Below are 15000 nucleotides of genomic sequence, written 5' to 3'. Positions count from 1 at the left end.
TGATGGCATACTTACATTGCATTCCATTTGTTTGGCACAAAAACATAAATGAAATGGCAGTGGTGTTGGATGTGCTACATTCTTCGTTCTTTTGAGTAACACCAGTGGGTTTGACATTGTTCGACTCAGCACTCTTCACGGAAGGCATCTATTGTTGAAGTGCTGTTGTTCCTCCCCTCTACTACCATTCCTAAAAACTGTCAGCAAAGAAAAAAAATATTTGCAGAAAAGAGTTGGATTTTTATGTTACCTTAGAAAGCTACCATTCAGCCTAATATCTTGCTTCCTCTCTCTCTCTCTCTCTCTCTCTCTCTCTCTCTCTCTCTCTCTCTCTCTCCTTCCCTCTCTTCATCTCTCTCTCCCTGGCAGCCCCCCTGCTGATCTCTAGTGACACCTTGAGGTCGGGAGATGCCACTACAGCGCTGTGCTCCTGAGGCTTGACAGTGACTTGACCTCTAACCTTAACTTTATATCACACCCAGGCCATGAATTCAGCTTTCCTTCACATATACCTTCGCTATGGCACTTGGTTCCCTCGGGACAGCGGAGCGCCTATGGAATTGTGGGAGTTAATTTTGTGCTACAATGCTTGACTGGGCAGAGCCAGATACAGAGGAACACAGAGATACTGACACATAAACACAACTACTACTTGGGGAGCACTTGTAAGAGCCCTGAGGAGACACTGTCACACACACACACACACACACACACACACACAGAGACACGTGCACACACACACACACACAGTGAGATAAACAGTGGATCCTTTGTAAGCTCCAGGAGCCTGGTGGAAGAGATTGTTTTGATGAGGCAGCAAGGGCACAGTAGCACTGAGACTAAATCTAGCATAGCCATGATGGCTGAATTCCTCTTCAGCCGGGACCTTGGCTGCTGCCTCCGGTTTGGCTCCGGGTTCTTGGTTTTACTGTGGGGGGAAAAGGCTTTGTGTGTGTGGCTGGGTATGCTTTTTTTAAGTCCTTCCAGACTGCAGTTCTGTACTGTACAATGGGTTTGTGTGTGTGTGTGTGTGTGTGCGTGTTTGGATTTGTATGTGTGTGTGTGTGTGTGTTGTGTGCGTGCCCTGGCTCTGTGTTCTCGCGTCAGGAGCCTGTGTGGTGGTGTGGGGTCGAGGCCAAGGTGGAATTTCTAAGTGATGGAATTTCACAGCCACCGAGCGCCCAGCGGCCGGCCAAACCGCAAGCACTCACATTTACTACAGACGGCCGCCCCGCTCCGCCGAGACTCCTGAATGGCAAAGCCATTTGTCTCTGTGAAGGGCAGAGAGAGAGAAAAGGGAAATAAAATCAGAGGGAGAGTTCTTAAATGGAACAACACTTTTTTTTTTTTTGTTTACGATCCCTCACCACACAAACACACAAGCGTGCAAACACACACACGCACACACACACACACACACACACATTTACACACGTACTCCACACACACACACACTGCTCTGAGGCTAAATTGGAATTAAGGAGAAGGAAAGGTGCGTAGCCTGTTGCTAATTAGCATTTTCTCTGCTCAGCAGAAGCGGGTGGGAGAATCGATAAGATATTAAGTTTGTGTATAGCAATGAGGCACACAATCACTTTCATTCATTAGCAGCAGCAGATTAGAGGAGAAATACTGACCAAGGAAACAGCAAAATGTTGACCTCTGTGGTTTTGGTCTGGCCTGGGAACCAAAAATGGAGACTGCTTGTTTTCATGGTATCTAGCCTATCTATCATATTTGAGGAATTTGAGCTAGTATGAGTCTCTATTTGGAGAGGATGGTCTGGAGGTTAATATGACCTTTAGAACAAAGCATTTCCTTCCCTGTGGTCCTGGTTTCAAATGTGTCATAGGCCATCTCCGGACTTTACCCCCCTCAAACCTTTTCAGCCCAAGTATCAAATAAGAAATTTAACCTCTCGCTCTGGGGCCTAGTCACACGGAAACACATACTTGCCAACCCTCCCGATTTTCTCAGGAGACTCCTGATTTTCATGCCCCTCTATGGGTTTTCTCCCAAGGTGTCATTTCTCCCAAATTTCTCCCCATATTTTGATCAAATTTCAAAATATACTCATTTGCTATATTTCCTACAAATAGTACCACAACAAATCTAGGCCCTATACTATCACAGCTGTTTTACAGAAAATTTAAAATGTAGTCTGTATGGTTACATTATTAGTTCAGTGGTGGTTGGAGCCAAACGCGCATATACCGCAAGAGAAAAAAAGAAAAAGAAATATGCCTGCAGGTCTGGAACGCAAAGTTCGTTCAAGGATGGTGCTTCGGGCTGCTTGCACATTCAACTACAACAAACAAAAACTGTAGGATGGCCAGGCATTAGGGCTTATTCACTGAAATTAAAAGATGCTGATGTGGGTTTGTACTGTATTGTCATTGTTACTCTGTACATCAAAAGTCACCAGAATGCAGGAAATAAGGTCTCTGGATGTAAAATCTCGCTACTTGTATGCTGAAACACATTAGAACTCTTTGTGGAGACCCACCGGACAAGTGAATAAAGTGAATAAAATGCCCAAGAAAAGTCTCCTATAGGCATCCGTCCAAACCCTGTTCCACTGCAGAGTAAACAGACGAGGGGGGAAGTGGCCGGCCAGACCAGACCAGCTCTATCAGGTCAAGCCTGTTGCTGTCTGCTGCTGACCTGTGTGGTTGTATAATTCACCAAGCCTGCTGAATATTCCATGCCATGTGTTGGTGTAATGTTTGATTTATGTGCGGCTGGCTGAGAAGTGAAGGCCAGGTCAGTTGTTTTTGACCCGGACTCTTTGGTAACCTTGAACTGTGTGTATGTGTGTGTGTGTGTGTGTGTGTGTGTGTGTGTGTCAATCTCACCCCTGGTATAGTATAGGATAGACTACCTGTATATCTGACTTTTATACCAACCTGTGATAATGATATATCAGTCCATCTAACTGCTTTGTTGTCATAGAATTGCTTCTTCAGCTTTAGTAGAACTTTCTCCCTTCCTATCACTTTGTCTCTACTTCTCTTTCTTTATCAATTCAATTCAATTCAAATATGCTTTATTGGCATGACTGTTAGGATACAATGTTGCCAAAACAGTATGGACTCTGTATAGTCATACAATGTGTCATAACATACATTGTATCAATATGTACATAATGAAATATGATTAAAATGCAAAAAGACAGAATACAAAGAAACAAAGAAAAAAAAGAAACTTACGGTTAAAATAAATTTATTATTATTATCAAAACAGTGAAATATATCATGTCATTTACAGTGTCATATGTATTTACAGTCAAATACAATGTTAATCACAGTCTTGAATGATGTAAAGCTGATATATATTCACCAGCTATAAACATGGTATCTTCCTCTCCAAGTATCACATCTAGTTGTTGAGAATCAGAGAGTAAAGAAAACTCTTGTTTATGTTTTAAAATTTTTCAGAGATTATTCTTCTGGTAGTTTCATATTTTGTCATATCTATCCCTTCCCCTTCCCACCTGTCTCCCTCTCTCTCTCTCTCTCTCTCTCTCTCTCTCTCTCTCTCTCTCTCTCTCCCTCTCTTTCTCTCTCTCTCTCTTTTTCTCTCTCTCTCACCGTCTCTCTCTCTCTCTCTCTCTCTCTCTCTCCCCCCAGTCCACCTGAGTCCAGAGAGGGAGAAGCGGCTGGTCTTCCTAACAGCTCGAGTTCATCCTGGAGAGTCTCCTGCTTCCTTTGTCTGTCAAGGTAAAGTTTCTAAGTTGGTGCCACATTGCGGTGGATTGGTTAGGAGGCCACACCGTTGGTCTGTCTGAAGTTCGCTTGTGTCAGAGTTCATAATATACCGGGTGTTTCAAAAGTAGGCAGACATTCTTATGTACATTATTTATACTCACTGTATTATTGAAGATTTCTCCCGTTTCCAGGTACGCCTATTATTTACAGACTATTGAATGTTGAATTATTTATAAAATGTTAAAGATGACTACAATTATACAGCTTTGCTTTTCATCATTGTTATTATTACAAAAAATTGTCTATGTACATTTGAAACATACTGTATGGACTCATCAGTCCATATTTAGAATCCCCCCCCCCACACACACACACACACACACTGCATATAGTTAAGACAGCGGTCTACAGGAAAAGGTTCAGGAACATGAGTGTCCACAAAATATTCTGTCAACCATCTCAGACAATGCAATTTGATGATATCATATGATTGCATTTTCTTGGATCTTGAGCTCTGCTAACTCAAACCTAATAAAACAAAAATTGGGAACATTTGGGAAATCGTCTCCTTGTGCAGAATAACAACCTAGAAGAGACTTTTGCCGGAACTGAACGGCTCCTCACTCACTCCCCCTGCTCAGTCATGAGGTGAGTGGGCACGCTCGCTCCTTCTGGCTCCCGCTTGCTTGTTTATAGCTAGCAGGTCTGTGAATGGGGAGGGATGGAGTGACAGAGGGACGGAGGGCACAGCCTTACCTTCAGCAGCGGTCCCTCTCCACCACTTTGACTCAGGAAGACAGGCTGTGGAAAGTCCATTAACGTTAACGAGGTGTAGAGACAGCGAAGTTTGGGAGGAAGGGAGCGTTACAGAGAGGAGAGGAGAGGAGAGGAGAGGAAATAGGGGGAGAGACAGTCCTTTTCTCTTTCTCTCTCTCTCCTTTTTATGTATACCAATAGACTGATCATTCAACAGACCAAATATTGGATCAAATGGATCAAATATTTTGCAAATAATTCAGTGTCAGGTAAGTTGTCAATCACAGAAAAGTGTAGTGAATTCAATTTATCTATCTATCTATCTATCTATCTATCTATCTATCTATCTATCTATCTATCTATCCATCTATCTGTCTATCTATCTGTGTATGTGTGTGTGTGTGTGTGTGTGCTTCAGTGTGTGTGTGCATCATTGTGAATCAGATGAGTTGGCTGCTAGCCTGCTGTGCGCTGTCTGTTTTTCCAGCGCCGTCAGCTCCATTCCATTTGTATCGATTTAGGCTTGACGTCTCCTATTCCTCCGCTGATTCTGACGATGCCCCCTCTCTGTCCTTCCTTCTCCTTTTGTTTCTCAAAACTCAATTAACTGCCGGCCGCCTTCAGTTTTCTTTTCAAGTCAATCTCCCTCTGTGTTTGTGTGCGTGTGTGTGTGCATGTGTGTGTGTGTGTGTGTGTGTGTGTGTTTGACAGGCGTGATTGACTTCCTGGTGAGCCAGCATCCCGTGGCTCAGATCCTCAGAGATCATGTGATCTTCAAGATCGTCCCCATGCTCAACCCTGACGGAGTCTACCTGGGCAACTACAGGTACGCGCACACACACACACACACACACACACATATGCACACACAAGCACATATGCGCACACACACACAAATACACTCACGCATGCACATATGCAAATAGGCAGACAAAGACACACAAATACATATCCATTCACACATGAACACACACACAAACGCACTCTTGCTCATACACACACGTGCAGATACTCAAGTGCATGCACACGGACGCACGCACACACACACACAATCACACAATTTTAATTCTTAATTTGAATGCATCAATACATTAAATAGGATTCATATATTACAAGGTTTTACAACCTGCTACCTGGGATTATATCCTCTAAATTCTACCTTTGGGGAGCTTAATAAATTCATACAGCTCACAGCAGTGCATTTGTAAGGAGATAGTAGCTGGCCATAGGGCTGTTCTCTCTGCCAGTGCCTCTATCCATCCTCTCCTCTCTGTCTTCAGCACTGTGGCTGCAGCTCTGTGGGCATCCTGCTCTCTTCTCCTCTATTTTCCTCTCTTCTCTTTCCCTTCTTCATAATTGCCTTTTACTTAATAGGCTCAGCCCCAGGAATACTAATGCACACTGAGATAAGCATCGGGCAGCGCTGCTCCCACTGTGTTTATGAGTGCCATCTAGTGGTGGTTCCTTGCCACCACCTCCAACATGTTTGCAGTGAACCCCATTGGTTACCCCCCCGACAGTGACAATAGCTATAATATTGTTGATTGTGATTGTTGACTGCTTAAAGGCTATTTTCATTAGCTTGCTTTCACACTGAGCGGTGATAAGCAGCTTATTGACAGAAGGTGAATAGAGATACTCCTCACCTCACCAATCACACACATTTAAACACATGCATGGTTCTCTCTCCCTCCCTCTCTCTCTCTCTCTCTCTCTCTCTCTCTCTCTCTCTCTCTCTCTCACACACACACACACACACACCGCACACACAGACATCCCCAGCAGGATACAGTTCAGGAGCAGAATGGAATAGATGCATGCGGAGTAGAGAATCGATGACAGTTAACCTGAGATGAGTATTTTGTTCACGGCTGGCTGGTCTGCTCAGTAGCTCTACAGTATCACTAACTCCTGCATCATTGACGAGGGCTTCAGTAAATGTCACAGATACGCATGACAACAAATGGGACAGTTCAGTAAGATCAGGGTGCATCTATACAGCCGCACATGCCATGTTTGTAATTGCAGGGTGCAGGTAACATGGTAGAGTAGCTAATAATTTGTCTCTAAACCTGTTAGCATCTCAAATGTATTCATCCTTACCATTTTTGTCTTTTAGATATTTAGAATTTATTCTAATGATCCAAAAATATCTGGTTTGAATAGGAATCTATGAGTGTGCGAGGAATATGTTTACTATGAGCATGCTTTTTTGTTTTTTCCCACTTCACTTTCCATGTAACTGCATCTATTGTTTGTCTTGATCTAATCACTTGAAAAATCTTATATAACACAGAGTGTGTTATGTTTTTCCATTGAAACTGTGTGTGTGTGTGTGTGTGTGTGTGTGTGTCCAGGTGTTCTCTGATGGGCTTTGACCTGAACCGCCACTGGCAGGACCCCTCTCCCTGGGCCCACCCCACGCTGCACGCTGTCAAACAACTCATAGTGCAGATGAGCCAAGATCCGGTGAGCAACCACACACACACACACACACACACACACTCCTTATTACCTTGGAATCTCTCAACTTCTCTGTGCTGTGCTCAACACTCCCTCACTAGATACACAGTAAAGCCTACTGGTCCGAGCCGATTTTCTCCCTCCCTGCTTGATTCAGCATGTTCCTCCGCTCTATGTTTAGGGAGTGTGCACTGGGGGCATTGATAGGCTAGTCAGCACCTCTAGAATGTCAGCCCGGCTCTCCTGGCCATTCGAAACATATTACAGCAGCAAGTCTGTATGCTGTAACTCTCTAACTCTACTGTAACTTTTTTTTTTTTTCCTCTCTACTTTTAGTCTTTCACTCAGAAGAAACGCTCCGGAGGCGGGCTGGGGCTTTTTCTCTTTTGTTCCTGATGTTAATTATAAGTGGAGCGGCAGGTTGGTGGGATTACTGAAGGTCAGCGTGTGTCCTGGGAATACTCTGCCCTTTTGTACACTCCTCTAATCCTGATAAGAGAGGGAGCGGGCCGGGGCGGGATGCGGGGCGGGCCGGAGTCGGGGCGAGGTGCGGGGCTGGCATCGGGCAGATTAACCTTTTCCCCCGGCACTGACACGCTGATCGATAGACTCTGTCATGGCAGGGTGATCCACTCATGCCTGTCTTACACACACACTCAGGATGAAGACACACACACACCCATATATAACACATCCCACATACAGACACTTGATTGCACAAATACAGTACTGTAGCAATGCACAGACAAACAGGTGCGCTCACATAAATACTCACACAAAGATGCAAAGTGTGCACCCGCTAGCGAAGGTATTGATTTTCTCTCTTAATTTCTTCTTTCTTACTATCACACTATCATACGAGTCAGTACTACATCACCCTCGTACTCACTTGAATTCCCGCCAGCTGCTCCCATCACTTTCCATTGTGTTCTAGCTCAGTGTGAATGGCTGTAGCCCAGTAAGAGCACCCAGTACCACCACAGTGGAATTCTGCTTCCTCTGGCTGGGTGATGCAATAGCCCCTAGTCAGCACAATAATGGACCTTATGTCTCCTAAGTCCACCCCTGCCGGTCAGACGCCTTCCATTCCCCTCTCTGTTCATACCCATCACATCAGCTGTGGAGCCGCCAGTCCCCCCCCACACACACACACACACCCCTCCGTCCTCCTGCACCCCCCTCGTCCCTGATGACTGCCTTCAGCCCTGCAGAGTTAATTTGGAGGCTTGGGCAACCTCTCTTTCTCTGTCTCTGTCTCTCTCTCTCTCACCACAGCCAGTTAATCCCATCAGACACACCACTCATGTCTGGGGCTCCCAGATGCCAGTTTCAATGCCAGCTCCGTAGCCAGGAGGCCGCTGTGCCGCTGCCCTCCGTTCATGCCCGTCTCACACAGCGGGCATGGAGTCTAATGAGGCTAGCAGGGATGGAGGGCATCATTGGAGGACTCCATTAGCAGGAGATCAGCAGCAGCAACAGCAGCGCAGCGGGGCTAAGCTAGCAGTAGGGCCGTGCTAGCATGTGCTCTATTTACTAGCTGCTAACTACTTGGTCATTTGTTTAAATTTAACAAGGTTGGAGACTGAGAGGGAGCGATAGTGGGCAGGCAATATTCATTTACCCTGAAATTTTCCCTAAAAACTAGAATTAACAGGGGGGTGCATTTCATAACTTCAGCTAATAAGGGGGATGCTATTCCTCTTCACTCCACCTCAAATCCCCCCCTACTGCTAACTAATGATGCAAGCAAGGAGCTGGAGTAGACAGTGACAGTAGTGTTATGCCATAGTATGAGTATGCTTACAGTGGAGCTGTGCTAACATTGGCTGCGTTTTTTAGCCCTTGCCCCTTGTTGCTAATGAGGCTGGGACAGTTTGTAGGGACAACATTACCAGCATTGTGACACTGTTACTAACTGTTGCAACAGCAGTCTGTCACGGCAATTATGCTACTCAGTGTTAACATGCAATAGTCAATAAGTAAATACAATGTACAGGCCTTCACATCAAAACAGTAGCAGCTGCATCAACAGCAAGGATAATGCCAGTGTTACTGTATCAGGCCAACCAGTGTGTGACACCATGTCCATTACTGTAGCTGAGATCAGCTCAGAGATGATTTCAGAGGAAAAGCCCATCAGTCTGCTCTAGGGTTGCAAACTTTAACAAAGGGTGGCAGGGATGTTGGGGTACAGTACATGATAATGTCATATGGTCCATCACTTACAGTTTGAGTTTATGGAAACTGCTGAATTTAAGAATTCATAACATGAACAACTCTCTCCCAAAGCTAGAAACCAGAGAACTATGACCTGACTTTGGAAAACTCTGAACTATGACTGTGACATTAGAAAATACAATATAATTTGTAGTTGACTTCCCCTGTGGACTATCACAAAGCTTTAAGGAAAATCCTGGTGTTATTGAGTTTTTTTGGCCATCTCCATTATTTCTTTACTACTTTAGATCCCCACAGTTCAATGCATAAGGCATCATAATTCAAAGTCACATTGCCCTCCGCTGCACAAAGGACCCCATTCGGTTTGAAACCCCATCAACCATTCTTCTGACAGACACCCTCGTCACTCCGAAACAATTCTCCATCATTGTGAATTCAGCGGCGCTCCCTTTCTGCAGGGAAATAGCTTCCTTGTTCTATTCACGCAGTAACTTCAATAACTGGCAGCGAGTTCCCAGACAAGTGCCATTTAAATCAAAGCGGCAGGAACAATATACACTGCATTGGAATTGATGGCTGGAAACTTTTATTTGACAAATATTTGTGTATAAACTGAAGACTGCTCAGCAAGTCGGCACTTACAACCCCTGGCCTAAACAAGAAATGATGTTTCAAAATACGTGACTTAAAGGGATCTTGCACTTAAATTGTCATTTCAAAGCCATACAATGTGAAATGGCCTGTGGATAATGTAAAATAAAGGTGTGATCAAGTAAATGAATGACAAACATTGGTATTTTCTTTTAAGCTGGCTGTAAACTTCAGTTACACTTCCTCTCCATCCATCTGAAGGCAAGAGCACTCAAACTGTTTCAGAAAATTCCATCATTTACCATCTGCAGCTGAACATTGGTCAGCGGGGAAAATGGCTGAAAGAGTCAGTGATGCAAGGAGCTATAATCTGTTCCCAAGCTACCCTGTTGTTTGTTTTGAAAAGAGAAGGAGAAGGGGTGGGGGGGGGGGGGTTGGGGGGGGGGAGGAAAAGAGACCAAAGAAACAAATGGACCCATCTCCGTCCTAAAGCGTTGCTTTTCCAGCTCATTTATCAAAAGCAGAAGAAGAATTCTTTTTGATTGGCTGATTACCAGAAGCATTCATCACTGGCCGACGTATCCCCACCAATCTGACACTGCCATTTTGGATAATTTGTTAAGGATGACAAAGGGGCCACTGCTGCCTTGGCTCCTTTCTGACCTTTTTAATATTAGAAAATTAATTTTCTATCTGAAACAAATGTATTAGGTCCTGTCACGCCACCTAGATGAATTTTGCACCTTGAAATCCTCCTCTGTGCCCTCCCTCTGTAACATTTCTCCTCTTTCTCTCTCTCTCTCTCTCTCTCTCTCTCTCTCTCTCTCTCTCTCTCTCTCTCTCTCTCTCTCTCTCTCCCTTTGTTCAATGGTCAGATTTGCCCTATCTGGGGAAACTAAGATTCTCTCTCTCTCTCTCTGTCTGCGAGTCTTTCTCTCTTCCTCTCTCTCTCTCTCTCTCTCCTCTCTCCCCTCTCTATGTCTGTTGAAATGTCCTCTGGTGTCAGCCAACCATTTCTGATCCATTTCTGAGATTTACGGCCAATTTGTCCCCATCATCCCTCCGTCGTTTCAATCCCTCCATCATCCCTCTCTTTATTCTCCCTCAGTTGGAAGCTGAATTGTCTGCTTTTCACAGGAAGAGACGGATGAAGCTCTCACACTCTGGCAATCGTCACGCTCTTCTCAACTCAGTTTACGGGCTTTTACTTTATCTTCTTTTTTTTCTTTTTTTTTTACATAATATTGAATATCATTTGTTCAATACCTTTGCTCTCTGTTTAATACCTCCTCTCCTCTCACCTCCCCTGCTCTCTTCTATCGTCTCTGATCGCCTCCTCCTCCTCTCTTCACATCTCACCTCCCCTCTCCTCTCCTCTCCTTCCCCTGCTCTCCTGGCAGGCCCTCCCAGCAGATGTGGCAGCTTATGAGGCACTAACAGGCCCGAAGCAGAGGGCTGCCTGCGCCCGTTCAGCCTGATTACAAGTCACCTCTGTGTTCATAAACAGACAAATACCTCCATCAATTTGAGCATGGTACACACAGAGAGAGAGAGGGAGAGAGAGAGAGAGAGAAACAGACAGACAGAGACAGACGGAGGGAGAGTTTTGTGTCATTTACTCTCGTCCATGCAGCAGGTCATGCCATCTGCCATGTTCTGTCACTGCTACATCACTGGAGGGTCACTGACCGCGCCCCCCGTGACCTGAATTAGCTTCTCTAACTAATGGAATGTCTGGGCTGCAGCTTTACTGTCTAAGAGCATTAGCACTACCTTTTTTTTTTTTTTTTTTATGTAGGGAAGGTTGACTGGGTATGTATGCGTCACGCTCACACAGTTCCACAAATTCACACCTGGGAGCCGCTCCATTGGAATAACTGATGGGTAAAGTGCCTTGCTCAAAGGGCACTCCACCTGCAATACTGGGGGTAAACTGTAAAGCGTTGGAGTACTCAGATTACTTTTTTGTGGCAACGAGTCACTTAACACATTCGTTTTTCATTGGATGTGATCAGTTGTTAGTTACTTTCTCAAACTTGCACTTTTATTTTCCTTTCAAATGGTTAAAATTTTTGTTAGTGCAAATTAATACGAAAAAAATGAAAGTATCGCGCTACATAATGTTATTAAAAGCAGACGCGGTGGAGTCTTGTACACTCCGACTTAAGAAACTGATCGAAGAAAAGGGTAAGAACATTATTGTTAACTGTAATCTTATCTTTCACTATCTTACTGAAGATTTGAATTGAAAGTCACTTGCCACTGTGTTGTGAGCGCCATCTGCTGTTTATTTTGAAACCAGACATGATAAATGAAAGCTTCCTTGCCTTTCAAGGTTGATGTTTTCTTTAGGTAAGAGTAGATTGTGTACTCAGTGATGATTTCAATACAATAAGAGTGAGGAAATCAACAGATGACGGATTTTAAAGGCGTGTTTTTAAGTGGGTAACTTGAAAGTACTCTAATGAGTTACTTTTAATAAAGACTAACTTAGTAAACTAACTAGTTACTATTTAGGTCAAGTAACAAAGTAACTAGTTAGTTTCATAAGTAACTTTCCCTAACGTTATTCACCGTAGTTGCTGAGGGAAAGGAGAGGTTTTCTCTCACTCACTTTCACTGGCCAGATTTTCCTAGCTGGCTTGAGGTTTGAGCTGGCATCCCTCCAATCACAGGCCTGCTTTTCCAACCTCTAGGTTGTCGCCGCCCAGTGCCAAGTTGTACCATGTTGCACATGGAGAGACCCACCTGCAGTGTGCAATACATGTCATTCTTCCCACAAGTGTTCTGCGCAATATGTTAATGAGGGATATTAAGAATTACATTAAGTTCAACTTTCTTCTCCTGAACAAGCAGCAGTTTCTCTTCTCCTCTAAAGGTATACTGCTGATACCAAGAGCTTTATTCAGGAGCTTGTAATCCTGCTTCAATCAGCTCCTTTTCCTCTTCGTGTAAAGATAAGCCCGGCATTTACGGCCCTTAACGCACCCCCGCCACCCCCCACCACCCCACACCCCCTCTCTAATTAATATGCAGCAGATAAGTACTTGTCTGACAAAATTCATTCGTTTGACCTTCTAGGTTTTACACTAAACTGTCTGCGGCCGCTGCCAGTTCACCACAAGTTGAGAGAGTTCCCTCGAGTTTCTAGAACGAGATGGGGCTTTTGTTTCTCTCTGAGAGGTTTAATTTGGACAGCTCTCTCTCTCTGTTTCTCTCTCTCTCTCACTCTCTCTCTCAAATTGTCTTCTGACTTTCATTCAGCGGTCTCCTTTTCTTAATTGCCCCTAATTGCTTAATTACAATTTCAAATGAACAATCCTGGAGGTCAGAGCGGGTTGTTAATTGAAGCATCAATCACAGTGGTGGGGCCTTCAGACCCGTCTCAGTTTGATTGACAGGGCATTAACTGACTGTTGTAGTGGGCCTGAGCTTGACATTGTTGGGCTGCATGGCTGTTACCACTGTTACCTCCTCTACTGTCCTTCACATGATGCTGTGGCGGAGAAACCTTCTGGGTTAGAATCAGGACAGGACTGCATGGTTGGGGCCATTCATGAATTGAACTGAGAATGAATGGTAAATTCAGTTCCTAGAGTTGGAGGTGGAATTGGAATTGCACCCAACTCTAAGGAAACAGAACTGGAATTGAATTGGAATGACAGGAAACAGAATTAAATTAAATTCTATGAAATTTCCCTTCTAAGAGAGGTTGCCTTGACTTGCTACACATTATAAATAAAACATTATGAATCAAATAAAAGGCAAATAAACAAATCAAATATATTCAACTATAATGTATATGTTACAATTACATGTTGTGCATCAAATACCACATGAAAAGTTCCTTTAACGTTTTATGATATTCAGTATTGATAATATATAACACTACATGTAATCTCTGATATGTGGTAAGAAAAAACAAACAAAAAAATTCACAGAATTTCATTGAATTAAATTAAACTTCCTGAAATTTCAGTTCAGTTCCAATTCTGTTTCCTGTAGGTTTTTTTTTTCAAATTCCACTTTCTCAGCTGAATTGGAATTGATGAGCTCACTTATGAACTGACCTCAACCCTGCTGGATTGAGCTGGAATTGAATTGAATTGAATTGAATTGAGTAATTGAATTGCATTGAATTGAATTGAATTGAATTGAATTGAATTGAATTGAATTGAATTGAATTGAATTGAATTGAAATGAAATGAATTGAATTGAACTGGGTTCAACTCCTTCTTTCTGTGTGGAATTTGCATGTTCTCTCCATGTTCGCCTGGGTTCCTCCAGGTGTTCCCGTTTCCTCCAACTTCCAAAGATGTGCAAGTCAGCTGGCCTGGACACTCTAAATTGCCCCTAGGTATGAATGTGGCTGTCTGTCTACCTGTATTAGCCCTGCAGTGGACTGGCAGCCTGTCTTCCACCCAGTGCATGCCGGGAAAAGCTCCAGCTCCCCCATGACCCTGAGCAGGAATAAACGGGTAAAGAAAATCACTGAATGAATTGAAGTTAAATTGGGATAATCCATGGAGCACATCTGGATTTGTAGATATGTTAGTTTCGATGAGCAACATTTTGATCCACCAAAAGGCGTTGCCGCGGTTCTGCTCGCCGACCAGATGGACAAAGTCACCTCACGAGTGTGGGATTCCAAGTGAGCATGTAACAGCCACTTAACCTCTGTGCTGCACTCAGTCTGCCACTTTCTCTCTCTCACCTGCTTGTCCACCCTCCTCCTGCTTCCTCCTACTGTGTCTCCACCTCCTTTCATTCTTCTCCCTCCCCCCGGCCTCCGCCTCCTCCGCCTCCTCCAGAAGGGGGGGACCCAGGTGATTATTAGGCTGGTTTCCCTCGTCTACGCCCTGGCTGGAACTCCTTCCACCCTCCACCGCCTAATGGAGCTGGCTCTACCTTTCTCTTTGTCTCTCTCTACCTCCCTCTCTCTCTCTCTCTCTCTCTCTGTGCCTCTCTCTCTATATTTCTCTCTCTCTGTCTACCCCCCACCACCTTCACCGCTCCGTTGGCTGCGTTTAGCTTTTTCCCTCTCGCTCTTTTTTTTGTTTTTCTGTTGTTTCTCCCCCCCCCTCCACCTTCCTCCCTCCCTCCCTCCTCCACCTCGTCCTCCTCCTCCACCTCCTCCTGCTGCTGCTCCTCTCCTCTGGGGTTCCATCCATCAGGTTGTCGGGGGCTGCTAGCGGCCGACTCCCAGCCACCATATTTCACCGCCAGCCAGCCGAGCAGCTGACAGCACAGCCACCGCCAGGAAATTGCTTTGGCTGTGAGCGGAATTTCAAACACAGGCACACTG

General features: G+C 44.5%; 1 protein-coding gene across 1 annotated transcript in view; it reads left to right on the top strand.

Moving 5' to 3' along the window:
- agbl4 (AGBL carboxypeptidase 4) overlaps positions 1 to 15000 on the top strand; it is a 250051-nt gene that overhangs the window by 220210 nt on the left and 14841 nt on the right. The window contains exons 7-9 of the mRNA XM_071920501.2: positions 3630 to 3719; positions 5175 to 5289; positions 6821 to 6932. Coding sequence (XP_071776602.1) covers positions 3630 to 3719; positions 5175 to 5289; positions 6821 to 6932 — 317 coding nt within the window. The remainder of the gene's footprint in view (positions 1 to 3629; positions 3720 to 5174; positions 5290 to 6820; positions 6933 to 15000) is intronic.

This window comes from Centroberyx gerrardi, chromosome 9, assembly GCF_048128805.1.
Source record: "Centroberyx gerrardi isolate f3 chromosome 9, fCenGer3.hap1.cur.20231027, whole genome shotgun sequence".
In the NCBI taxonomy this organism is placed as follows: Eukaryota; Metazoa; Chordata; class Actinopteri; order Beryciformes; family Berycidae; genus Centroberyx; species Centroberyx gerrardi.
The sequence above is the reverse complement of the archived record's forward strand: the minus strand, read 5'-3'. Positions and strand labels throughout refer to the sequence as shown.